General features: G+C 43.0%; 1 protein-coding gene across 6 annotated transcripts in view; it reads left to right on the forward strand.

Moving 5' to 3' along the window:
* Positions 1–2,331: 2,331 nt before the first annotated feature.
* The window catches only part of WDFY1 (WD repeat and FYVE domain containing 1), a 52,141-nt gene continuing 27,475 nt past the window's right edge, over positions 2,332–26,997 (forward strand). For 5 of the 6 annotated variants that reach the window (XR_003793904.1, XR_003793905.1, XR_003793903.1 and 2 more), the window contains exons 1-3: positions 2,332–2,564; positions 19,144–19,211; positions 23,859–23,932. Coding sequence is in view for 2 of the 6 variants with exons in the window: in XM_029225053.1 (XP_029080886.1) it covers positions 2,428–2,564; positions 19,144–19,211; positions 23,859–23,932 (279 nt within the window). In the remaining 4 variants the exon portion in view is untranslated. The remainder of the gene's footprint in view (positions 2,565–19,143; positions 19,212–23,858; positions 23,933–26,997) is intronic. The other variant, XM_029225056.1, reaches the window with a different exon arrangement.

Raw genomic sequence — 26,997 nt, forward strand, 5'->3', positions numbered from 1 at the left:
AGCTACCTGATGGCTTAGGCTACCTCTCTCCCAAGTTATTGTAATCAGCCTTCATTGCAATCAGTCTTTTACCTTCCTCTCTTCCCTTGCACATCTCACCGACACATCTCACCTACATTCATCTCCCTGAAACACAGACCCAAACATGTTACTACTTAGCTCAAGAATCTCTGATGTTAGGATCTGGCAAAGATTCTCCCTTGACCAAAGTTCAGTCAGGCTGCTGTAAGCCCTCTCCTCAACAAAGCTTTGATCTTAGGTTCCAGTGTCCCCCCCCCTTGACAGGCCTGCATCACCCAGTTTCAGCAAGAATCCTATTAAGTCAGTTTAGAGAGGCTCCCCCATCTTCATTATCTCATCACCCTTGATATCTAATCAAATTTATAAGCCTCTATATCCTCCAGTGATGTCTGATCACCCTGACCTGCCTTCTGCAAGAGTTCTGTCAACTTGGTTTAGCCAGACTCCTCCTTTACCCCTGATGTTTCCTCTTAGTAATTTTCCACCCACTGACCACCCACCCTGCTCCTTGGCTTCAAATCCCCACTTGTCCATGCTATATTGGGAATTGATCCCAGTTGTACACTGGGGTCCCTTTCCCCTCATTGCAATAGTTCCTAAATAAAATCTGTTATTAACTACTGTCTAGCTGTTATTTTTCTTTGACAGGTCATACAACAGTTTAGGTCTCTTAGCTTAACTTTTCAAGAGGAAGAATCTGAACTGTTCATTCCAGCTTGTAAAAAGGTTCCCTATAGGGAGGGAGAGAAGAAAAGAGGGATTTGGTACATATCACAAAACAAGCTATGAATTTCTGGGTGAAGCAAGTTCTCTAAGAAAAGGTGAGAGGGGATTGTGATTGGTCTTTGTATTACACTGCAATGTGAAGTATTGAAAATTCATGGACTATCAATCAAATAAATGGAATGGAAGAAAGCACAGGGAACTGTATTTTTGCAATATCCCATTACTTGAGAGAAATAATCTAATAAATGATCTAATAATCTAGTTGGAGCACAATAATGTTAAATGAAGTGTCTCTATTGAAAGTTTCTCATTGAGGAGTATTAAAGAAAAGGGGGGATTGAAACCAAGCAGGACAAAAAAGCCCTTCCATGTCCCCAGTTTCTTGTTGGTAGAAAAAGGTTTTAGTCACTAGGTGTTCCCTGAGTTCCAAAGAGCAGACTCAGTTACTAATTAGGGGAGTGAAGGAACATAGAAACAAAGGAATAGCAGTCAAGCAAGGAAAGTAATGATAGCTTAAACAATAGTTTAGTCATAAAACAGAGTCCTTGTTCCTCCTCAAGGAAGAGATGTAGCAGTCTGATGCATATCTCCGAGATATTCTGCAGAAACTAAGACACCCCCCCCATCCAGGTGGAGGAAGGTGACTACAGGCTGACCAAAAGCACATAGACTCCAGACCAGTTGGAACCAGAGGTTGATGTTTAAGATTCTGAAACATAACTCGTTACCTCACCACTAACCAACCAGAAGAAAGTCCACAAACTGCAACCCACACCCCAAATGTTGCCTTTAAAAACCCTTCCCTGAAAGCCATCAGGGAGTTGAGTCTTTTGAGCAAGAGCTGCCTGTTCTCCTTGCTTGGTGCCCTGCAAATAAACGCTGTACTTTCCTTCACCACCTGGTGTCAGTAGGTTGGCTTTGCTGCAATGCAGCCTAATGGAACCAAGTTCGGTTCAGTGACGTTTATGTTCCACAGGAACCAGCTGTGAGCACCCAGCCAGCTCTTAGCAACACCCAAGTCTGGCTGACAGTACCAGGTCAGCTCCTAGAGGTCTAGGGCTGCTTTTCTCTTTCTCATAGCTTTGTGACCTTAAGCAAGTGATTTAACTTCTCCATGGTTCAGTTTTCTCATCTCCAAAATGAGACTAAAAGAGCACTTACCTCTCCACCTCTTATGGTTGTTATCAGTATTGAGATAACCCATGTAAAGATTTTGGGATAGTGCTTGGTTATATAGTCACCCCTCAATGAGTGCCTTTCAAAGATTCTAAATTGCACTCATTTTTTTCACACTTGGAGCTGTGGTCCAAACAAAGGCTTCTTAGAATGGATACAATGTAGTATTATTATTTTCCCAAGGCTCTGGTTTGGGGGACAATTCCTCTTCGCCGCCAACTGCTCAATCCACTCCTGGGTGAATGACTTTACTTTTCAACCTTTGTGAGTTTCACCACTGCTCTGGCAAATCCCTAAGGGCCTCTCTCTCCGCCAAGTAATTTTAGTTGCGCGTCTTCCCCAGCCAATACGATCGTTGGCGGCAGCACTCGGGAGCTTACGGCGGTGCGGCACCCTCACCGCCGAGGAGCCAAAGCGAAACCTGCAGGTCCCCGGCCGGCCATCAGCTGATGGGCCGCCCGTCGCGAAGACCGCCACCGCCGCCGCCGCCGCCGCTGTGCGAACATGGCGGCCGAGATCCACTCCAGGCCGCAGAGCAGCCGCCCGGTGCTGCTGAGCAAGATCGAAGGGCACCAGGACGCCGTCACGGCCGCGCTGCTCATCCCCAAGGAGGACGGCGTGATCACAGCAAGCGAGGACAGGTAGGGCCGGCGGGTCGAGCGCGGGGCCGAGGCGCGACGGGGGCGGCCCGGACTCTCGCCGGCGACCGGGTGTAGGGACCGTGGGGTCGGCGGCCTCGTCGCTTTTCTCGTGGGGACGTCCACGGCCCCCGGGTCCCGCGGCCTGTCGCCCCCGCCAACCTTTCTGGCCTCTGGGCCCCACCCCCGTCCAGGGTTCCCGCTTTTGGGTTCCCTAGTCTCGACCCCCACCGCGCCCCTCCCGCCCGGTATGCCGTACCTGCTTCGCACCTTCAGTCCGGGACACCTGTCCCTCCCGCGTCCACTGCGCTCTGCCAGCCCGAGACCCGCATCTCCGCCACGTCCCTCCAGTCTGGGACTCCCGCCCCCCCTCGCACTCTCCTTTGTGGAATTTCGCCCAGAGCTGGATGCGTCCCCTCCTCGGTCAGTTCCGAGCCGCTTTCTCTGGGAGCCGGAACTGGCGGCCGGTTACCGCGGGACCCGGTGCCAGTGATTCCCTTCTTGCAACAAACCTCCCGGGGCGTCAACAGTCTTCCTTCTGCTTTACGCTGGAGTTTACACCTCTGTGTCGCGCACACCAGGTCCCTAGATCAGTTATTTTATCACAGCAGCTCGGACCACCTGAATTGTTATTTACAAAATAGTTTCTTTTTTTTCTAAAAGTGACTCTCTTAAGAAAAAACTTAATAAGAATAGTGAAAGATACTTTTATTTTTAAGATAACTTGATATTTCCACTATTAATGGAAAACCGGTTATCACTTGCCATAAGAAATTAAACTAAAAGCTAAAACATGTTCATCTGTGTCACCTAAAGTCAGCTGTATCTTGTAACAAGACGTCTTGCCCACCGTATTTTGGGAAACACTGACCTGATGCGATTTTCTCATTCTATCCAAGAGGAAACTGAGGCCCACGGAGAGGCACAGAAGTACTGGTGATGCCACAAATGCACCCCAGGATTCCCCAGTCCAGCTCTCTGGTCTTCCCAGGGCTGTGTGATTGGATTGGAGAGAGGTTTATTTGTTTTAAAACTTTGGCATTTTCTTAAACCCTAAAAGTTTAAAAGGTTAGTGGCTTTACTGTGGGAATTTGGAGGAAATGACTGATGTTATTGAGGGAAACTGCGTTTCCTTGCTACAATGAGTGGTCTTAAATGGTGATATTGCAAAAGTGGAAAGGCTTTCTGGAAGAAGGAAGGTACTGCTGTTCTCTTAAAGCTGGAGGCCTTTTGTAATCTATCTTTTGAAGTGAGTACGTTTGAGGGCCTGTCCCAAATGGAAAGAGGAAACCTGAAGCCCTCAGGGCCTCTTTGACCTTTGCATTTTGCTTCTGAGTGAGTTTATTGTGACCTGGCGATTTACATGTAGCTGACCTTGGTGGGACCTGGGTGTGGGTGCGTCACCAGGATGGGAATGGGAGAGAGAGGGACGCATGAGCCACAGGGAGAAGAGGGGAATGTAAAAAAAGGCAAAGGACAGAATAATGATATTTGCATGATATGAACATAGATGCAGGCAATGCTTTATACAAGTTATCTGTCTTTATTCGGTAAAATATTTTATTCATGATTCGTGTGTTGGGTCAGTCGCTGAATATTTGAGATTATTGGCCAGGAGCAGTGCTGATGAATGTTTTATGGAAAGTGATTACTTAGCTGCTCTGGGACTGAAGTGTTCTGGGGGAGCCTTAGATCAGCTCATTTTGTCACTGGGGCACAGCAGGGTCCTGGCAGATGACTGGACCAGGCGAGGGTAGGGGCCTCAGGTTTCTAATTTGTGTTTCAGGCCCATGGACCGTCCTGGAAGGTAGGACACTCTTTTCAGGAGGTGCTACACTTTATGACATTTACGAAAGCACACGGCTATGGGGTTTTTGTTGTTGTTGGATGTGGTGGTTTGTTTTTACATTGTCGTAAATATGTGTCATATTCTTCAATCATTTATTTATTCACTCATTTCTATATTTAGCAATACTGTACTTACTGAGTGCCAGGCCCTAGAGATAGAACAAGGATCAAAAGTCATAGCACCTGCCCTTATATAACTTTGGAATCATTGATTTTATGGCCTCTGACCTGATAGAACCAGCCTGTTGAGGAAATAGAACACTGACCACCCTAATTCATCAAACAAGCATTTATTGGACACTTACTGTGTGCTGGGCCCATGCTAGACCAGTGGGTAGAAAAAACTGATGCTGAAATTGTTTTTTCCAAAGGGCTGGATGGTGTGGTGAAGAGATGGCCATGTGCTCTCAGCTTCCTGGGTGCTGGGGAAACACAGAGGAAGGAGTATCCTTGGGTGAGGGCTGGGTTTCAAGGAAAGCCTCCCTGAGGAGAAATCACCGGAGAGAGGAGTGGTCTGTGTGACCCTGGTCCAGGCAGAGGGAAAGGACAGGAGAATTTGGACTTTAGTTTGCAAGCAGTGGGGGACCATCAAAGAGTTCAAAGCAAGCACATGACATGATCAGAATTTGTACTTGAGAAATAACAGTAGTTAACCTTTTAAAAGTCCCTTTCCTCTCTCAGTACAGAAGTGGACCAATGTACATGACTGCATCCAATCCTCACATCTCCCTGTGAGGTGAGTTCAGTCACCTAGTCTTATCAGTAGTTCCAAAATTCAAAGTATTTAAAAAGTCACATGTGCTTTTGTTTGTTTTTTTGTGTGAGTTAGGCTTGAAAACTCATTGGTGCTAAAAGTTGACCTATATAGTTGAGACTATTTGTAATCCTTATTTGTCCCGTGTGGTGTGAATATTCATTTGTTTCACTGCAGAAATAGCAATGCATTTAATTGCAGGCGCTGCCCCAGGCCCCGCTGGGAGTTTTATGGAACATTTGGTGTACGCATCTTATTGTAACGGGCATTTGATCATTTAGAAAACTGGGGCACAAAGGACATTGAGTAAGTACCCAAGGTCATGTAGCTAGTAAATGATAGGACTGCGATTTGAACCCAGGTCTGACTCTGAGGCCCCAGTTCTTTCTGCCATGGCCCTAGTTCTACACATTTGGAAAACCTGAGTCCAGGCAGTGTCAGTGATTGTCTACTCTGGCAAGTGTAAAATGCTAGGATTCTGCCTTCCACCCCCTCCCCGCTCCCCCTGGGGACATTTGGCAATATCTGGAGACATTTTGGTTGTCATAACTGGGGGAGGGTACTCCTGGCATCTAGTGAGTAGAGGATGCTCAACATCCTTTAATGCACAGGACAGACCCTCATGAAAAGGATTATGCAGCCCCAAATGTCAGTAATGCGCAGGTTGAGAAACCCTGGTCTAGGCTTAATGTACTTGTTCATCTGGTCCCTCTAGACAGTGGTTCTCAAACTTGAGTGTGCGTCAGAGTCGCACGGAGATAAATCTTGTTAAAACACAGAGATTCTGGTTCAGTAAGCCTGGGGCGGGGCCTGAGTGTTTGTCGAGAGTTTACTTGTCCTGATGCTTGCCTGTGGAAACCCACTGGGAGAGAATACTCTATATTTTGTCCTCTTTTTTGTCAGCTTCTGGGATGTATTTGCCTGGAGTCATTTAGATATACCCACCTATTTCCCAGTAAAACCAAACTATATATATGATAGAGCTACATACAGAGAATCCCCCCCACACCCACCCAGGGAGTAATAAACCATTGTGGGGTATTCAGCTTAATTCCATCGGACCTGGTGTCGCTGGTAATGGTTTGGGCAGTGAGCTTAGGGGTCTAATCAGAAACCTTCAGGGGTTACTGTGCCATGAAGGGTTAACAGAGAATGGCACTACCCTCGCATGCATTCATTTCTATTTTGTTGAAGTAATAAGCACCCTACGCTCTTTTGCTTAAACTTCACTCTTCATGAAACCTTAATTAGTATTTTTAAATTTTAGTTTTCAGTTGCTCGCACTTTGGAACTAGAATATTTGAGCATGCAAAGTAGAATGATACATTTGTAAAGTGAAAAAAAATATTCTTGAGTCACTGGAGTATGACTGTCTTTCTGGTCAGGAGACTGTGAAAATAAAAGTAATAACCTCAGTATTACGTTTCAGAATTTGAACCGCAGCAGTCATTTTCCTGGTAAGGGAAACAGAAAATGAGACTCTGCTTTCAGGACAGAACTGAAATGTGGTGAGGCAGCAGGAATTGATTCCCTAGACACGTTTGCTTTTTGAACTTCTTTGCTGTGAACTGCACCAAAAAATTAGACAGTCAGTTGGTTGAAAAGGATAGATAGCATTTTTTAAAGATAAAAACTTTATTAAAAGCCTTATCAATAAGTTAAGGCTGTGGGCCTGCTGTCTTCATTTTTTGAAAAATAGAGTTTGGAGAAGCGTGCTAATACTATTGCTTCAGGGGCCTGTAGGCCAAGGTTGATTTCTGCAAGAAACTCAATTTTGTCTGGCCCAAGTCAAACAAAGAGATATCTCTTATGTTTTAAGATATTTTAGGATGTTGCTGTTAGGCTGGTAAATAATAGAGATTATAGAAAATCAACTTTTAAAATATTTTTGGTGGCATCTCCCTTTTTTTTTGTTACACCAGCTATTTAATTTTTTGTTTCCTTTTAGACATTTCTGAGCATATTAAGATGGTTTGAAGGAAAAATTGTGTGTTTAGTAGCTGTTCACATGGAAACAATCTTAAATAAACAACTTGATTTTTAAGTGTTATGCTTAGGAGGAAACCTGGCGTAGCTGGAAGTTTTTAGTTTATACAGAAAACCAGAATGTTAACCACTGTATTTTTGTTGTCATGCAGTGCCTAAAAGTAGACTCTTTCGTTTGTGTTATAAAATAAAGTGAAGAAGTGAGAAAGGGGAAGCCTGGGTAGGAGAGCATTTATTCCTCTGTCGTTAGAGTAGTTTTTCATGGTTATGATCATTTTCTTTTTATAGCATAGTTTAGAACAGATTCTGGATCCAGAATGCCAGAGTTTGAATCCCAGCCATGTGACCCTGGGCAGGTTACTTATTCTCTCTGTATCATAGTTTTCTCATCTGCAAAATGGAGATAATAAAGGCACCTACCTCATAGGGTTTTGTGGGAATTAGATGAATTCGTATGCAAAGCACTTTGAACTGTGCCTGGCACAGATAAAAGCGCTTCTTGTGTGTTGGCTGTTACTGTTTTCGTTCCCATTTATTTTCCATTTAATTGCTTTAATCTCATCAGAAGCTAAAGATGTCTCTGCTTACTGTGTCTGTGGGTGTGTATGTGTGTGTGTGTAAATAAAAGGAAATTTCTCCTGTCTGAATAGGATAATACCGTTTTGGGGGCCACTTACACACCTAAGTTCTTATAACTGTCTTCGAGTTATGCCTTTTCATCATTTCCATATTTGGTCACTTACAAGTCACGTCAGTCATAAGTTTTCCCTTATAAAAATCTTTGCCCTGCTGTGTTGGGGGCGCCAAGGCCACCGCCAATTTCCTTGACTCACTAGGACTGTCATTATACAGTCCTGCTTACGGCCATGATTTATTATTACAGTGGGACAACCCACAACAAAATCCATGAAGGGAAAGGCGTGGGGTGAAGTCTAGAGGAAAGCAGGCATGAGCTTCCAAGAGTCCTGGCCCTGTGGAGGCACTCAGGAGGTGCTCTCTTCCTCCAGCAGAGTTACATCACATGTGTGAAATACCTTCTACCAGCAAGGTGGCTGGAGACTCAATACCCAAGGCTTTCACTGGGGGTTGGTCATGAAGGCAGCCTCTGCCTCACACGTGCTGCAATTCCAGACTCCCAGAAGGAAAGCATGTGGTCAGCGGTCTCTCAAATGTTAGTCTGAGTGAATCAATAAACAAATAAACCTGGTAGGAATGAAGAAGCATGGATCAGAATTGAAAAACAAGCTTCTCCCTTCGGCCTCCAACGGTGCTTCTTTTAGGTTAGTTTAACCTTGCATTTCAAGACTTCTAGGCTGTGAACAGAGTTTGAAACTTTTTATTTTTAATTCAAGAATCAGTGTTGCGTGGACCCTACATTGATTGACTCCATCCTATCCTATCCTGCCCTGGCTCCTCAAAGGTTGTGATAGCTTTTACCCTCCTGGGTGGCGCAGAGGTCGCAAAAAATAATTTTGATGCTAACAAAAGCATAACAGCAGGAAAAGATAACAGCAGGAGTGGCTCCTCAAGTAAAAAAGAAAACATCGGCAGGTAGAAAACCCAGCCATCAGGCTTCTGGAGCAGCACTATGCATTTAGGGGCTGGCGCAAGTACCACACAAGTGCAAGTGGCCTTCCCTCCAGGATAAAAGTCTGCCTGTGACACGGTCTGCAGTCTGAGAGTCACCATTGTCATGGACCCTTGAAGCTGCCCCGGATTCCTTCCCTGGACTGTAGAAGGGGGTGGAAATTTTAATTTTTTTAAACCAGTCTGATTCTCCTCTGTAAAAAGAGGCTAGTTTCCCTGACTTTCAGTTTAGATAATCAATTCAATAAAAATCTAGTGTTTCCCCCCTTTGTTATCAAAGGAGAAAGGCTGCTTTCTGCCGCAGTAATGAAGAGGGCAGAGTTCAGGAGACTTGGCTGGGAGGAAACTGTTGTTTATTTGATAAAAGCAGATTGTACCATATCCTTTCCTCTCCCTCTTAGGCTAACATTTTAATGTTATAGAAACCAGCCAGGCTACCAGAATTACACATTTTTGTAGGTAACCCTGGAGGTACTGTCAGACTAGGAAAAAATATCCTTTGTAGTAGGTAACACAAATGTTTGGTGATTTACCAAGATATAAAATAGCATCAGTGATCCTAAGAGTGACTGGAAAATCAGATTTCCCCAAACTTACTATTTGTTCAGAGTTTAAAAGAAATCAGGCCTGGGGCTTAATTAATTTGTAGCATATGCTATACTCTGTATTCTTTTAAATCATTTTCTTGAATAACCCCTGTATATCAGTTTACAGTTTAAAGATGGTTAAATTGCTTTAATTTAGCTATTTTGGGATGATTAGGGTGTTTTTTTGAGAACTTTTTTTTTTTTAGTTTTAAAAAATATTTATTTATTTAGGCTGTGCCAGGTCTTAGTTGCAGCACATGGGATCTTTAGTTGTGGCATGGATGTGGGACCTAGTTCCCTGAACAGGGATCGAACCTGGGCCCCCTGCACTGGGAGTGTGGAGTCTTACCCACTGGACCACCAGGGAAGTCCCCTGAGAACTTTTTTAAAAGAGCTGGTTTTAATCATCAAAAAATCTACAAACAATAAATGCTGGAGAGGGTGTGGAGAAGAGGGAACCCTCTTGCACTGTTGGTGGGAATATACATTGATACAGCCACTATGGAGAACAGTATGGCGGTTCCTTGAAAAACTAAAAATAGAGCTACCATACGACCCAGCAATCCCACTACAGGGCATATACCCTGAGAAAACCATAATTCAAAAAGAGTCATGTACCACAATGTTCATTGCAGCTCTATTTACAATAGCCAGGACATGGAAGCAACCTAAGTGTCCATCGACAGGTGAATGGATAAAGAAGATGTGGCACATATATACAATGGAATATTACTCAGCCATAAAAAGAAACGAGATTGAGTTATTTGTAGTGAGGTGGATGGACCTAGAGTCTGTCATACAGAGTGAAGTAAGTCTGAAAGAGAAAAACAAATACTTTATGCTAACACATATGTATGGAATCTAAAAAAAAAATGGTTCTGAAGAACCTAGGGGCAGGACAGGAGTAAAGACACAGACTCTAGTAGAGAATGGACTTGAGGGCACGGGGAGGAGGAAGGGTAAACTGGGACGAAGTGAGAGAGTGGCATGGACTTATATGCACTATCAAATGTAAAACAGACAGCTAGTGGGAAGCAGCCACATAGCACAGGGAGATCAGCTCAGTGCTTTGTGACCACCTAGAGGGGTGGGATTGGGAGGGTGGGAGGGAGAGGCAAGAGGGAGGAGATATGGGGATATATGTATATGTATAGCTGATTCACTTTGTTATAAAGCAGAAACTAACACACCATTGTAAAGCAATTATACTCCAATAAAGATGCTAAAAAAAAAAAGTCATACCAATAAAAAAGAAAAAAAAGGGCTGGTTTTAGAAATGCTGATGTGTCGGGCGAGGTGGAACTTGGCCTTGTGATTTTACAGAAACACTTGTGTGTTATTTGAATCTGTTTATCAAGGTGAGCATACCAGAAAATCATATGTATTGAACCAAATGTATGTTCTCATGGAGTTACAGATTTGAAAATGGTATTAATCCTGATTTAACACGAGATGCCTCCTGTTTTGAGAGCCAGTGATTTTTAGAAGAAAAATCATGCTCTGAATCTGTCTTTGCTCTAGCATGTTGTAGCTTAAGCAGATGAGGCTTTATAGACTTGGTGATTTCCTGAAGTATATTTTTAACTTGCTTTCAATCAGCTCTTTGAAAGAGTCAAACAAAGGGACTAGAAGAAATAAAAGGGGCCTCTCTGCTCCTCATCAGGAATGTCTTTGAGCAGATCACAGATTAATCTCCCTGGAATAAGTACTTCTTTCTTAATCAAACTTTTGGTTTTTAGTCTGCTTTTTATGTATCTACTGTAGTAAGGTAAAAGAACATACAGAACTACTATCCTTGATAGACAGGATGAAAATATTGAATAATATTTAATTAAGAGTAATGACTTCATTTATGCTTTTACAGTAATGTCTTCAGTTTCTTGGGAATCAAATTAGCATCTGAGCAAAGCGAGGATCCTAGAGCTCAGTTAAAAGTTAAGGTGGACTTATGTGTTCACTAAGTACTTTGAAATTCTTGACACTTGGTCAACGCCAAATGCTGTTTTTATTTCCAGTTTTAAGGTCAGATTCCTAACTATTCTTAAAGATATACTGCTTGGGACAGATGGCATTGTATCAGTTTGCTATTGCTATGTCACAAACCAACCGAAAATTCAGTGGCTTAAAACAACAAGTGTTATCATTGATCGTGAGCCTATGGGTCACCTAGACCCATCTAGTCACAGCCAGGCTCACTTATACACGTTGTTGGCCCTGCTCATCTTAGCCGCAGCCCTGTGGAGGACGGCTTCACCTGGCACAGTGGGGCTCTCTTCTGTGCGATCTCTCATCCTCCAGCAGGCTAGCCCCTCTTGTTCATGTAACCATGGTAGGCTTCCAAGAGAGGGCCTCTTTACTCAGAGCTGGCACTGCATTGCTACAACCACGTTCTTCTGGCCAAAGCAAGTCACAAGGTAGCCCATTTTCAAGATCAGAGAAGTAGCTTCCACCTCCTGATGGGAAGAGCTACAGAGTCACATTGTAAAGGGCATGGATGCAGGGAGGGGTAAAGAATTGGGCCCATTTTTGCAACTTGCTACCTCAAGCACTTACATATTGAATCGTATACTGTAGTTGATCTTGAGGTAGTGAGAGGTTTTGTTAGAATCAGTGTACATATTGAGCACAGAAGTCAGGATTTTTTTGAGCTAAGTGAGAATTTTGGAGTTAGACCTGGACTTTCCCACATTCTGCGTTTATTTGGAGAAAAAAAGGAATTTAATGCTTCATGTTTCCTTATTGTTTAGGAGTTACTGCTTTGGAGGATAAAATGTAGAGTTTTCTGAATGCCCTTTAAAAAATTGTTCTATATATTAATTAATTACCATATAAAGCTTCTTTGCTTTGAATTATTTACTTTGGTATTGTTTTGAAACGTGGATTTTCATCACCTTCTGGCAGAATAAGTAGACAGAGTTAGAAAATCTGATCCAGGGCTGCTGTTGGTTTGTTTGATTTTAGGACTTTCTCCCTCCTGACCTCTGCCTCCCTAAGTATAAAATGGAGGTCTTGGCTGTCATCTTTGCCTTGAGGGTGTGGCATCATGTTCTCAACAGACCGCAGCTTTTCTAGATTCCCAGTGCATTTGTAGAAGGCAGGAGGTAGTGCCTGTGCCACTGGAGCTCTTCTCTGGGAACTTTGAGAAGTTAAGCGGGGACACGTTTGTGAAGAGGCGCGGTTTATTGCCTTGTATCTTTCAGGCCATCGAGTCCTGTGCCTTTTGGTGTCTTCTCTTTCCTGCCTTTCTGCACTGGACTTCTTTGCCCAGCTCTGCCCATTCTGCCTCTCTGCTCACTGCTCCCGGGCCATAATTGATGCTCTCGAGGCCCCGTCCACCCAGCATCTCTAGCCCTTGTGTCCAGGCCCTCGTCACTCCTCTGCGCTGACCTCCGTGGGTGCAGCGGATCCCCTGACAGACTCCACGGGGGCACAGGGCCTCTTAGACTCTGCCGCACTGAAAAAAGGAAAGTGGTCGAGCCCTATTTGAAACTGCCTCTGATTCTAGTGCCTGCAGCCGCGCCATAGAGCTTCAGTCTGACCCCTGCTTTACAATTCAGCCTCCCTTGCTCTCAGTGGTAATGATTTAACGGGCACGCTCCCAGGGAGTGGACGGTTTTTACATTTAGAATTTGAGATAGGTACACTTGAAAATCAGACAAGATAAGTCCTTATGTGCCTCAAGGCTTATGAGGAGGTGTTTAATTGTTGCTGGCCCTGCTGTTTTCCTGTTTCTCAGCTGCTCTACATCTTTTCTTTGGGGACCACCCCCCCCCGCCCCCCAGGAACCAGAGTCCTTGTCTGCCCCGGGGGCGTGTTCCCTTCTCTCCTTTCTGCCCTTGGTCAGCCGCCTTGTCCTCCCTGCCCAGCCTGACTCAGCGTAGTTATGGAATTTAGTTCTATCATCTTATATTAAGCTTAAAAAAAAAACAAAAAAACGGGCTTCCCTGGTGGCGCAGTGGTTGAGAGTCCGCCTGCCGATGCAGGGGACACGGGTTCATGCCCCGGTCCGGGAAGATCCCACATGCCACGGAGCGACTGGGCCCGTGAGCTGTGGCCGCTGAGCCTGCGCGTCCGGAGCCTGTGCTCCGCAACGGGAGAGGTCACAACAGTGAGAGGCCCACGTACCGCAAAAAAACAAAAAAACCCCATAAAACCTTAATATATTTTAAACATTTGTTCATGGTTCTATGGTCTTCACAACTAATTTTAATGACTATATAGGCAATTAAATGCATGTGTCATTAATCCATTTCATTATTTAACATTTTCCCCTAACTTTACTCCTTTGAATAATGCTCATATGAACTTTTTAAAATATGTAGTTCTTTTTTTCATCTATTAAAAAATTTCTTCAGGATCAATTGCCGAGCCTGGAATTCCTAAATCAGTTTATTGTTGTCGTTATCATCATCATCATTGTTAATATTGTTATCATTACGATTAGGCAGGAAACGTGTTTCTCACTATATGGAGCAAAATTCTTGCCAAAGAATTAGCTCTAGTGCGCAGTGCTGACAGAAAATCATGAGAGCCCTAGAAACGGCATGTTATCATTGTTTTCAGCTGTTCCTTTGCTTAGCCCTGCCCGGCAATACATTTTAAACACATTTCAGCCTGAAATATTTAAAATAAAGAAATACAATCCAACTTTGGCGTTTCATTTATTTAGGAAATAAATAGATGATGATCCACCGCACTGAACGAGACAAGATGATGGTTTGATGTGCGTACAGTGGGGTTATAGTCTTACAGAGAGACTTCCTCTCATGTCTCCATGGAAAACGCTGCAGCCCTACATGAGTTCATGCTTCTCAAACTAGGAGGGCAAAGGAGACTAATGGTGCAGCCCTCCACAGGGACAGCAGGAGCGTGGGGAAGATTGAAAAGCACTTATAGTAGTGTAGGCTCTGAAAGAAATGACACATTTCCTTTCTAAGTACCTTTTGGAAAAACATCAGACTGTTGTTTTCAAAAGAACTTAAAAATAGATCTTGGCAAAGATGAACATGTTTCTAAGGTTCTGGTTTTAAGGAAAGATTTTTTTTCCAGATTGATGCAGTCTTGGAACATCAAACAAGATCCCTCTACTAGAAAAATGGGTAGAATAAGCAGCAAGCAAAACATAAAATGAGTTTAGGTGAGCGGGTGTAGGTTGTCAGAATAGTGAAGGAAAAGTTAAGCTGTTTTACTTCAGTCGGAGAGGGACTTAGACATTCATCTAGGCAGAAAATACTGTGCTTTTTGGAAAAATAAAGCCATCTGATCCTGACACTTTGGTGATTATATCGTTCATTAGTATCATTCTAGAGGTTTTTGTTTTTGTTTTTGGGGTTTTTTTTTTGCGGTATGCGGGCCTCTCACTGCTGTGGCCTCTCGCGTTGCGGAGCACAGGCTCCAGACGCGCAGACTCAGCGGCCACGGCTCACGGGCCCAGCCGCTCCGCAGCATGTGGGATCTTCCCGGACCAGGGCACGAATCCGTGTCCCCTGCATCGGCAGGCGGACTCTCAACCACTGCGCCACCAGGGAAGCCCATCCTAGAGTTTTTAATAGTTTGCTCCTGTAAAATGTTACTAAACTGTTTAATTGTGACTAGTAGATTTTGTTTCCAGTTTTCTGAATAGTAAATTTTTTTAGTCTGTGGAATTTGTTGATTTTTTTAAAGAAACAGCCCAACTTAAGCCTGTTTTTATAACCATTTTTTTAAACCAATGAGGCATGTTCTGACTACAATACAAAACAAATTTCTATATTACCTAGTAGAAATTATACACCTTTGTTTAATATCATAGTTTCTTGAGAGTGCTGGAGTATTAGGAGTTAAATTTAATATCGTGTTGATTTTTATCTCAGAAGTGGGAGATTTTAATGCGTCCCCCAAGGAGGGGAAAGAGTTTGGCTTGAAAAGAGAAGGAAGGGAATTCCAGATAGAACGTGTGAGTACAGAGGTAGAGCCAACTCTCAAGGTCAGTTGCTTGGAACCTGATTCCCAAGCAAGGATGATGGTCTTCTCTCAGCCTGGATGTGATAAATAATTTCCAAATGAAACACCCCAAGAGATCATTTGTCTTGCCAATTTCCTAGTGTGTCAGCTGGGTGCAGACCAAATGGTAGTAACGGATGTTTGTCCTCCAAAGGAAATAATACTGTGTTTCAAAGATGCTGGGGTCTAGGTAGGTCCCATTTTGACCTTGGACTAAGCTGCGTGAAGTTAAAATTTGACTTTTCCAGGTTAGATGATTGGCTGGAAGAGACAACCTTTAAGGTTTCCCGCTCACAGTGACTTCTGTGCTGTCTGAAATCACTCTTCTTTCAAGAGGACACAGGGAAAAGCATGTGCCTCTGAGGCCTTCATTGAGCTAACAGTGCATTCATGACCCACAGCTTTTGGGGGTGATCTGGGGGCTTTTAGGCTACATCAGCATTCTGGTCTTTAGACCCTTAAGAAACCAGACAGATAGGTTTAATCCCTTTGAGTGAATGAAGGTGCTGTACGGTGCTCTCATCTTCAAGTACCTTGGCCTTTGCTGTCCTGTCTTTGCAAGTGGAGTAGAATCCTTGAACAGATTTAATGCTTAGAGGTGAGTTCGTCTTTGACTTCTTATAACTCCTGTTTCATCCCCTATGTTGAACATAAGTAATGAAATGTATCCATAAACATTCTGTACTAAGTAACATAAAATATAGTCAACAGAATGTAATATTGTGTTAGTAGTTCAGGCCTAAGGATCATCATTATAAGCTTCTATTGATTAACTTAGGTGAGGGAGGTCATGCTGAAATGGTACCCCTCCTGCGGATACTGCCCAGATGAACTACTGCCTAGAGAGAAAAGTCCTTGGTGGAGTGGTGAGGGATGTGGTGGAGTGGAAAGTCCTTGGTGGAGTGGTGGAGGAGGGATTAGGACATAACCTGAGCTCAGCATATTTGGGGCATCTGAGGTTGACAGCTTGCTGGGATGTAGGGTCTGGGTCTGGGAATCATAATTATGTCAGTTGAACCCCTGATTTGAGACAACAATTGGTGGGCTCTGAACACAGGGGCAGTGGGATGCATGGTTCCTTGGGAGATGTAGCCAGTAGTCGACATGCCCGAGGTGGACCAGAGGGATGAGCCCACCACATAACCTGAGAGGAGGCTGCACTGAGGCATGAGTGATGAGGGCTGAGACGGTGGTGGGCATGCTGAGAACAGAGACAGGGGCCAGTGTCCCAGGTAGGCATTACTGCTTACTTCTTAAAAAAAACAAGCAAAAACCTGCAACACCATTATCACATCACACCTAAAGAAATAAGCAGTATTTTTTTAAATTTATTTATTTATTTATTTATGGCTGCACTGGGTCTTCGTTGTTGGGTCTTAGTTGCTGCGCGCAGGCTTTCTCTAGCTGCTGCAAGCGGAGGCTACTCTTCGTTGCGGCTTCTCATTGCGGTGGCTTCTCTTGTTGCGGAGCATGGGCTCTAGGCATACAGGCTTCAGTAGTTGTGGCGCATGGGCTCAGTAGTTGTGGCGCACAGGCTTAGTTGCTCCGCAGCATGTGGGATCTTCCTGGGCCAGGGCTTGAACCTGTGTCACCTGCTTTAGCAGGCGGAGTCTTAACCAGTGTGCCACCAGGGAACTCCCCATTAAATATTTTTCATAGCTTCATTTAAATGGTTTCAAACTAGAAAGATCTGTTCCATGAAAAAGTCTTAACCTCTGAGGTTTGTGGAAGAAGAAAACTAAATAATCATGAACAGTAACCAAGAACCCACAAATAATAACAGTGGTTTAAAACGTTACCTCAAAGAGTGTCAAATTTTGATTTAAGATGTCGAACTACAAACAGTACAAAGTATAGGTCTGTTCACAGATGCTTTAGTCTGATCTTTCTCTCTCTTTCCCTTTTAATTTTGGATGTGAACTTGAACTTTCTAGGACTTCCTATCACAATATAGGTGCTCCTGAAGGAGTCTGCCTGATTGCCTTGCCTTGTGAACTTTGTCATGTAGGATCTTGTTTAATGGTGCTTGAACGAAGAGACAGTGTCCGAGAGACTTCATGGTGTCCCACGCAGACACAGTGTATGAGTACCTGTTTGCTTGCAAATAGCAAAGGTTACTCAGATTCACTTAAGCCGCTGAGGGTGTTTATGGTGAGGATGCTGGGGCATCTGCCTCACGGAACCCAAGTCTAGGGAAATAGCGGCCTCAGGAGCAGCTGGCATGGGGGACTCTCCACCTGGACTGTCTCCAGCTCGCTACTGCTTCTCCTCTTCGGTCGGCTTCATTCTTTCCCTTTTATTAATGTACAAAATTCTCCAGTCCAAATTGCAAAATGTGTGACCAGAAACAGTCATTTCAACTACTGGAGACATACTGATCTATTTCTGTCTCTCCTGGTTTCTGAGTTCCCGGGGAAGGAACTGACTGATCCCATTTCTGGTCTGGCCAGTTGTGATCAGAGGTGGGATGTAGAGAAAAATTCTGAGGGATTCAACTTGGCCAAAGGTTCCATCATGACCAGTTAGCAGTGGCTGGAAGATGGGTCGTGTTTTACAAATGGCTGTTCCTACACTAAGGCCTGTATGGCCAGTTCACCTTTAAAATAGCATGATTCCCGCTGTGCTGCTAGGTCGTCTTATTTATTTGGATGAATGAAAGTCAACATCTAGTCTTTATTTTCTTTTATTTAGCTCTAATCATTTACAGTAATCTGTAAGATCTTAAGTACAGCTGGGCAGGTTCTGAAAGATGCATACATCCACGTCACCTACTCCCCAGAGCCTTACCATGGCCCTAGAAGGTTCCCTCACATCCCTTCCCTGCATTCTGTCGGCACCTCCAGAAGCAACCACTATTCTGATTTTTATCCTCATAGACCTGTGTTACTTGTCTTGAACTTCAAGCAGAATGGAAACACAGTATCAGCATTTAGCCTTATTGTATTTTAGTTCAAGGTTGCAACCATTAATTCAGTGCGGGCTGTGGGCCAGAATCTGTGTTGCTGTTAGAAATACAAGAGTGTGACAGAGCTGACAATAAGGGACACTGAGACAGGAGTCACGGTGAAGGCAGAGCACAGCTGTGCCGGAAAAGGCAGTGAGTGTCCTACTCTGAAGAGGAAGGGGCCCAGAGCTTCCTGGAGGTTCCATGAGTGCTGGAGAAATATTCCACAGTGTTCTTCGGAGGTGATAAGCCAAAATATTAAACTTTGGCTGTTTTGGTCGTGTGTCATTTTCCTGCCTGTGTCCAGGATTTCCTCATCTCTCTGTGTGCGTTCCGGTGAAAGGAGAGGCTCAGAGACGGGTGTGGAAGGATTTCCTCCCGGGGCCGAGACGACTGGGAATTATATGTGAACGAGCAGTGGTGTGGGCTCTGCTTTGTACGCACGTCTCTCCCGGTTCTCCAGGAACGTTTTCTTTCCATTTACGTCTACGACTCTCATTTGGCTGAGACAGCCAAGCGACCCAGTTTGCAGTTTGTTGCCAAGAAAAGTAGTTAATAGTTCTCAGCTTTCTTTGTATATCATTAGATAATGAACATTTTCCATATTATTAAAGTTATTTAGAATCCTGACTCCTAGTTACTGCATAACTCACCATGTATGGACATACTGTAGGTAACTATGTAATATGTGTGTGTGTGTGTATATACACATATATACTAGTATAAAGTATACCATAATGCTCTGTGTGTGTATTTGTCTAATTTTTCCAGTTGATTAATGTTATAAGGTCAATGGGAAACAGTATTGAAAATAAAATAAAAAGTTTGCCTGGAGCAGAAAAGAAGGTAAAATTACTAAAGACTACTCATTTTTTTCTTTGCTTTTCTCCACAGAACTATCCGAGTATGGCTGAAAAGAGACAGCGGTCAGTACTGGCCCAGCATTTACCACACAATGGCCTGTGAGTAGCTGTCTTTGAGGATTTAAATGTCAAAATTCCTGATTTAAAAAAATGCCGCTAGATTTCAAAATGAGCTTCTTAGTTGCCTAATACCTCTGATAGGCTGTGTTAAACCACAGGAAGACTCCCTTCCTCTTGCGAATGAAGCAGGGTCTACCGGCTTAACTGAAGTGGACTTGAACAGAAGTGGAAAAAATAAAAGGAAGAGGAAAGCCTCCCACCTCCTCCATTTTCCTTTGTCTTCCTTTTGCCAACTTATATTAGTAGCAACTTTCTTCTTAGTAATAGCTGATGTTGACACTAAAACAGGGCTCTGAACACCCTGCCTTCTTAACTGGCCTTTTGTCCAACTTTTTCATAAACTCTGGGTACTGCTGAGAGATTTGGTCCAAGGCACAACGCATTCTAAATGGAGATTTTTCTCAGTAGTCAAATATGTTCTAAAAATAAACCCTGACGATAAAGCTTCTGCATTGAGATTTTAGAACAGCCCTGAGATGTAGTGATATAAAATTACATTGAAATCCAGCCCTTCCTGCAGATCTAAGCAGCTTTGCATCCTTCTTTCCCACTTCTCCATCCTTTCTTGAAAAAAGTGCCTGGATACCACCCAGGTCCAAGCTGGGGTTGTGTCCTGCCCCCCGCAGTGGCCACGCGGAAGGCATCCGTAGCTGCTTATTTCCTGGTGGTTTTGGTCCTTCATGAGGGCTTTTCCTCAGTTAAGGTTTCAATAATCAGAGGATCCCCTAGGAAAAGACAAAAGGCTCTGGAGCAGGCTTGACGGTTTGCTAGTGACGACTGTTAAGAAGTTCTCCAAAGAAGAGTGTTTGCTAGTTCCAGACGTTGTGGACACTGTTCATAGCTCCCTTAAGAGTTATTCCAGGGGCCGTGGAGTTTCTTACAAACAGAGCTGCCAGTTATTCAGCAAATTCCTTATATCAGCTTGAGTCATCCTTCCAAGCACCTCCTTTCTTGGCTAGCACTTTCTCATTTGCACATTTATCGCAGGGTACGTGCAGGGTTTAGATCCTATAAGCATTTCCACAAATAATTAGTAGTTTACCAGGATTTTCATTTGTTCTGCCTTCTACCGACAGCTTGGGCAGGCTGGTTATCTTCTCTATCTTGATAACCATTCAGTGAAAATGAAGTGGACTTTTTGGAATACTGGTATAAAGCTAACTATTATAAAAGGAACCAGAAAACTTTACCATGTGCAGTGTGTTAAGACTCCCTGAAACCCTAATCATGATTTACTGTGCCAGGCAGTAGTACCTCCCGTCCTGTGTCCGTGTGTGTCTGTGGATTTGTCACCTCGGTTACTCAGTGTGAAACAGGAAGTGGCTGATGTCTTGTGAATGTGCTTATGGAGCCCGTTTGATAAGTTTCCTTTGGGATTTTGAGGGAGCAGGACAGAGGTAGGTGGGATACTCTGGGCTTCTGAGCCTATCCTTTACCCAACTGAAAAATAAAAGGCTTCTCTTAGACAGTTAACTCCTTACTTCCAGTGACCCAGCGATAGATCTGATAGCCGGGAATAGCAACAGCCTGGGGACCTGCTACCTGTGCTGGGGGATGTTTCGCCGTCTTTGTGGACAGTCCTGCTAATGCTCTTGCTGTTATCCCTCCCTCCTCTCCATTACCCTGCACTTCATAATCTGGCCACAGCTCAATCTCCTGAGACCTCAACCTTGGAGTACATGCTCTTAAGAACAGAGAGAGACTGAGATAGATTTTTGTCCAGTGTTTAGTTCAGTGACTCCTTGGCTTGTAGTTCCCCCAGATATTTAGTTCACTTTGTAATTGATTTCTCCCCCAGGGCACCAGAACCTAGCAGTAGCAGTGCACACTCTTCCTTGGCTTTTGGGTCTTGGGCACATGGCTTTGCTTTCTCTGTTGCCATCCCTTGCTACCTTGGCCTAACTGTACCCTCCAGAAGTAGCTTCCGGCGCTGTGGCTGGAAAGACTAGTAAAAACACACCTCTGCTGTAGGTGACTGACACCTTCATGTTTGTGTCTGCACGTGTGCAGCCTGTTGCTTCCAGATGCCTCTTCGTTACCTCCATCTGGAACAATGTCTACTGATGAAATTGCAAGCACATTGCCGGAAGAAAACGGAATGAATGAATTTTGAGAAATAACTGCTTGTCTGTTTTATTTTAAAATTAAATGTGAAGTCTGAGAAGAAAAGTGCCATGTTGGTTTTAAAAACTGTCTGCAGATTACCCAGTTGAGGACATTTTAGTGGTCATCCACCAATTTGTTTCCTGTGACCTAACAGAGGTGATCAGTAAGCAAACCTTAGAATGTTGCTGTACGTGGACCAATTAGGATTCAGAACATTACCTCACATAACAAAAATAACTTTCAGAATCTGCTTTAGCTGAAGAAAAATGTAACTCTTAGTTTCTGTATCTACTATGTGCCTCATGCATTTTTGGTTTTTGGTACTATGTTATGAAATCATCACCACAGCTGTATAAGGTAGATGATATTTTCACCATTTAGTAGACAAGGAAACTGAGGCCAGAGGTTGGAATTCCAGTTCATGCCCACCTGACTCCAAAACTGTGCTGCTCACTGCAATATGGGGTGGGTCCACAAACTTTTTCTGCAAAGGGCCAGACATAAATATTAGGCTTTATGGGCCAAACAATCTCTGTGGCAACTTCTCAACTCTGCCATCGTAATGTGAAAGCAGCCATAAGGAATACATAAATGAAAGAGCCTGACTATATTCCAGAAAACCCTTTGTTTACAAAACTAAAGTTTTAAGCATATGATTTTGGACTGCAATGGTGCCTTTTTAAAAGGTCAGTGATTTGAAAGATGATTTGTGTTTTGCTTATTTATAAAACTATGTGGGGCTTCCCTGGTGGCGCAGTGGTTGAGAGTCCGCCTGCCGATGCAGGGGACGCAGGTTTGTGCCCCGGTCCGGGAAGATCCCACATGCCGCGGAGCGGCTGGGCTCGTGAGCCATGTCCGCTGAGCCTGAGCGTCCGGAGCCTGAGCGTCCGGAGCCTGTGCTCCGCAACGGGAGAGGCCACAACGGTGAGAGGCCCGCGTACCGTAAAAACAAACAAACAAAAGAAAACTATGTGAACATTCACATTAAAAAAGCATATATATATATAGTTTATCTCAGTAGAAGCTTCCCTTCTAGGAAAAAAGCCAGGACATTTTTAGATACACAGCAAACTAGCGAGGCTTTTTTTAAAAAATATGTGAGAATTCTCTAGTCTTATAAAATTACTCAGCACATTGTAATTTTTACGCAAAAGATTTTAACATGTTTATGTACAGTTAGTTGTAGGATTGGGCATAAAAATAATTGAAAAGAAGCTTAAAACTAAAGCCTTAAGATTTAGTACCAACTGAAAAGCAAGCAAAAATGATGACAGTGAATCTTTAAAATCATCAAAGAGATTTGATTTCTCAAAGATAATTTTATGCATGGTTATTAAAAAGCACTTTTTATGAAACATATATCTTTGTGGTTATAATTCTTAAACATGATCATTCTTTGTAGTTTGAAACATCAATATGGTGGATAAGGGTGTACAAACTTGTAGTCAGTTCTAATTGTTTTGTGTGTAGACAGTTTTGGTCTCTACATTTCAACGAGATAGTTTTTTGAATGCAACTGAAATAGTCTGATCATATAGCTAACTATGTTTCTGCCTTTGAGTACAATTCAGTATTGTAGTTTATTTTCTTCCTTTGGTGGAGAATATCAGCCATTGTAGTTAGAGAACTTTAAACTGTTTTCAAATGGTAACTTCATTTATAAGATTTTTCTCTTTTACTTTTTTTAAGAAGTTTTATTTCAAAATAAACTCAATTTTGTTTGTTTATTTCCTAGCATGCATTTCTTTCCACAGTCAATTAAAATTCTTAAGGCTGAAGTGAACCCAAACATTTCTTTTTCCAAATGTTCCATTTTCTAAATCACTTTAATCCTGACTTTTAGCAGAGGAGATGATTTAGAGTTTCTCCTTTGTGAAACTCATTCTCTGGCCCATGCTTTCTGGCAGAAGACTATGTAGAAGCTGGAAGAGGGGTGCATACCTGGGAAGAGTCAGGGCTGTCCTAGTCACATGACATGCTATGGACAAAGAGACATGTCTACCCCTCACAATGCGTTACCACAAACTGGGGTTGTATGAGTCATCACAAAACGGAACATTTTTTTCATCACTGGGAAAAAAAACCAAGTAATCCCAAAGCGGCTTTCCCAGCTTGCTCACATGCCACGGAAAGGGAATTGTGGTGCCGGGAACCCTTCTTTCCACAGATGCCAGGCGCTGTTTTACCTGTGATGGGGAAGCGGGAGGGACAGGATGACCTGCGGAATTTGGGTAGCAGATCACCTACTCTAAGCACTGGACCCCAGACCTTTCCAGAAAGAGGTAGGAGTTTCAATCAGATGAAACTTCATGGAGCTCGCTTCACCCAAAGTTATAAAAGTAACTTGGAAGATTGTTAAAGTTAAAATTTTACACTAAGACAACAGAATTTTTTTTTATGAAGTGTTTTTTGCCCTCTTTCTTTTAACCTAAGTTTTATAGCTCTTTTTAATAATGTACCTGGAACAATGACTTAACATGCTTAGCTTTGCGCGTAACGTGGTCTTTGTCTTTCTGGCAGCTCCTTGCTCGGCTATGGCTTACCATCATGATAGCAGAAGGATATTTGTGGGCCAGGATAACGGAGCCGTGATGGTAGGTAGCCTCCAGAATATATTCATTATACTGACCTCCTGTGTTCACTCCTGTTGGACAGTGTAAATAAAGCTAACAATGAACGCCTGCTTGTTTGGCATTAGAAAATGTTTCATTCAGTACAGATGTTAGGCCTAAAAATGGGTTAATTTTAGTTAGTGCTGAACTGTAACCTACAGATCTTCCTCAACTTATGATGGGGTTATGTCCTGATAAACCCATCGTTAAGTTGAAAATATCATAAGTTGAAAATACATTTGTGACTTCCCTTGTGGAACCGTGGTTAGGAATCCTCCTGCCAATTCAGGGGACACGGGTTCGATCCCTGGTCCGGGAAGATCCCACATGCCGCAGAGGAGCTAAGCCCGTGCGCCACAACTACTGAGCCTGTGCTCTAGAACCTGCAAGCCACAACTACTGAGCCCACAAGCCACAACTACTGAAGCCCACGCGCCTAGAGCCCGTGCTTCGCAACAAGAGAACCCACAGTAATGAGAAGCCCGTGCACCGCAACAAAGAGTAGCCCCTGCTCGCCACAACTAGAGAAAGCCCGCATGCAGCGACGAAGACCCAACACAGCCAAAACTTAAAAAAAAAAAAAAAAATTAATTAATAAAAAAAAAAATGTAATACAGTTAATCTACTGAACATCATAGCTTAGCCTAGCCTACCTTAAACGTGCTCAGAACACTTACATTAGCCTACAGTTGGGCCAAATCACCTAACACAAAGCCTATTTTATAATAAAGTATTGAATATCTCATGTAATTATTGAATACCCTACTGAAAGTGGGGAACAGAATGATTGTGTGAGTCCAGAATGATGGTAAGTGTGTTGGTTGTTAACCTTCATGATCACATGGCTGAGCGGGGCTGCGGCTGCCCCTCCCCAGCATCATGAGAGAGGATCGTATGGCATATCAGTCACGTGGGAAAAGATCAACATTAATCGAAGCGTGGTTTCTACTGAAGGTGCGTTGCTTTAGCACCATCGTAAAATTGAAAAATCGTAAGTTGAACCATCATAAGTCAGGGACCATCTGGAGTTCCATGGAGCTCTGAATGCTGTCATGATTGATGGCTTGGTGCTCAGTCTAGCCCACAAAGTACAGCCTTCGTACAGGGGACGTGAGTCCTGTTGCAGCCCTGATCCCTGAACCCATGAAGGAGGAGGCTGGGGCAAGGAAAGTGTGGGAGAGGGCGCACGCGCGCGTGTGTGTGTGTGTGTGTGTGTGTGTAAGGTGAGAAGGAAGGAAAACAAGACTAGGGACTAGTCATTCAGCCAACAGCTCATATAACTCTTTGAGTCTCTACATCTCAAACTGTCTTTGGTGAAGGACCAGATAGTTAAATTTTCAGTTTATTATAGATTAGTATTTTTGTGGGTCTAACTGTGTGTGTATGCATGTATTTAATGGAGATGTAATTCATATACCATAAAATTCACCAGTTTAAAGTGTGCAATTCATTGGTCTTATAGTATAGTTACAAGATCATGCAACCGTTAATACTCTAATTCTACAACATTTTTATCAGCTCCTCCAACCCCCGAAAAAAAGAAATCCCGCACCCATTAGCAGTCACACTACAGTCCCCTTTCCTTCAGCTCCTGGCAGTAACTAATCTACTTTCTGAATTCAGAGGTTTGCTTATTCTAACCATTTTATGTAAATAGAATCATATAAGGTGTATATCCTTTTATGCCTGGCTTCTTTCACTTAGCATAATATTTTCAAGGTTCACCTATGTTGTAGCTTGAATTAATACTTCATTCCTTTTTGTGGTAGAATAATATTCCGTTACACAGATATACCACACTTTGTTTATCCATTCATTAGTTGATGGATAGTTGGGTTGTTTCTACCTTTTGGCTATTATGAATAATATTACTATGAATAGTCGCATAACAGTTTGTGTGTGAACCTAAGTTTTCAATTTTATTGGGTATATACACCTAGGAATGGAATTGCTGGGTCATATGGTAACTCTGTACTTAACTTTTTACAGAACTGCCAAACTGTTTTCCAAAGTTGCTATACCATTTTACATTCCCAACAGCAATATATAAAGGTTCTAAGTTTTTTACATATTTACCAACACTTGTTATTTTCTGGGTTTGTTTTTGTTTTATTATGGACATCCTAGTCGGTGTGAAGCGGTATCTCATTACGGTTTTGATTTGCATTGCCCTAATAGCTAGTGATCTTGAGCATCTTCTCACGTGCTTGTTAGTCATTTGTATATCTTCTTTGGAGAAATATCTATTCAAGTCCTTTGTGTTTTTTTGTTTTTTTTTTTTAATTGTTGAGTTGTAAAATACTTGGACCTTCAGCTTGGAAGAGTTTCACCAGTGAAACCGCCTGGTCCTGGGCTTTTCATCCTGGGAAGTTTTTTGAGTGCTAATTTAATCTGTTTACTTGTTATGGGTTTTCTGTTTCTTCTTCAGCCAGTGTTTGTTGTTTATGTCTTTTTAAGAGTTTGTGCATTTTATCTAGCTTATCTAATTTGTTGGCATGTAACTTTTCATAGCAGCCTTTACAGTCCTTTTTCTTTCTGTAAGGTTTATAGTAACGCTCCCCCTTTCATTACTGAATTTAGTAGTTTGAGTCGTCTCTCTCTTTTTCTTCCCCACTCTGGCTAAATGTGTGTTAATTTTGTTGATTTTTTTTCAAAGAACCAGTTTTGATTTAATTGATTCTCTATTGTTTTTTTCGATTCTCTGATAATGTATTTCAACTCTATTATTTTTCCTTCGGTTTGCTTTGAGTTTAGTTTGCTGGATTGATATTTTGGGTATTACATTGTTGATTGAGAAGATTTGCTGGTTTTGTCTGCTTGGATGTCATAATAATATTAAATTGCTGTAAAGGCTTCTGAACACACATTCCCTATTTCTCTGCTTCTTTCATCAGGACCAGTGGTCCGCAGACCGCGCTTTGAGTATCACTGCTTTATAGAACTGCACACAGAGCAGTGAGAGCACAGACCGGTGCCTGCACCTGGCCGGAGAGCAGCAAGGCCAGCCTGTTACTGTGCTGAGTCATAGAGGATGGCTAGGAGTTAAC

Source organism: Monodon monoceros, unplaced genomic scaffold (genome assembly GCF_005190385.1).
Source record: "Monodon monoceros isolate NGI ecotype Baffin Bay Population unplaced genomic scaffold, NGI_Narwhal_1 Super_Scaffold_16, whole genome shotgun sequence".
NCBI lineage: Eukaryota > Metazoa > Chordata > Mammalia > Artiodactyla > Monodontidae > Monodon > Monodon monoceros.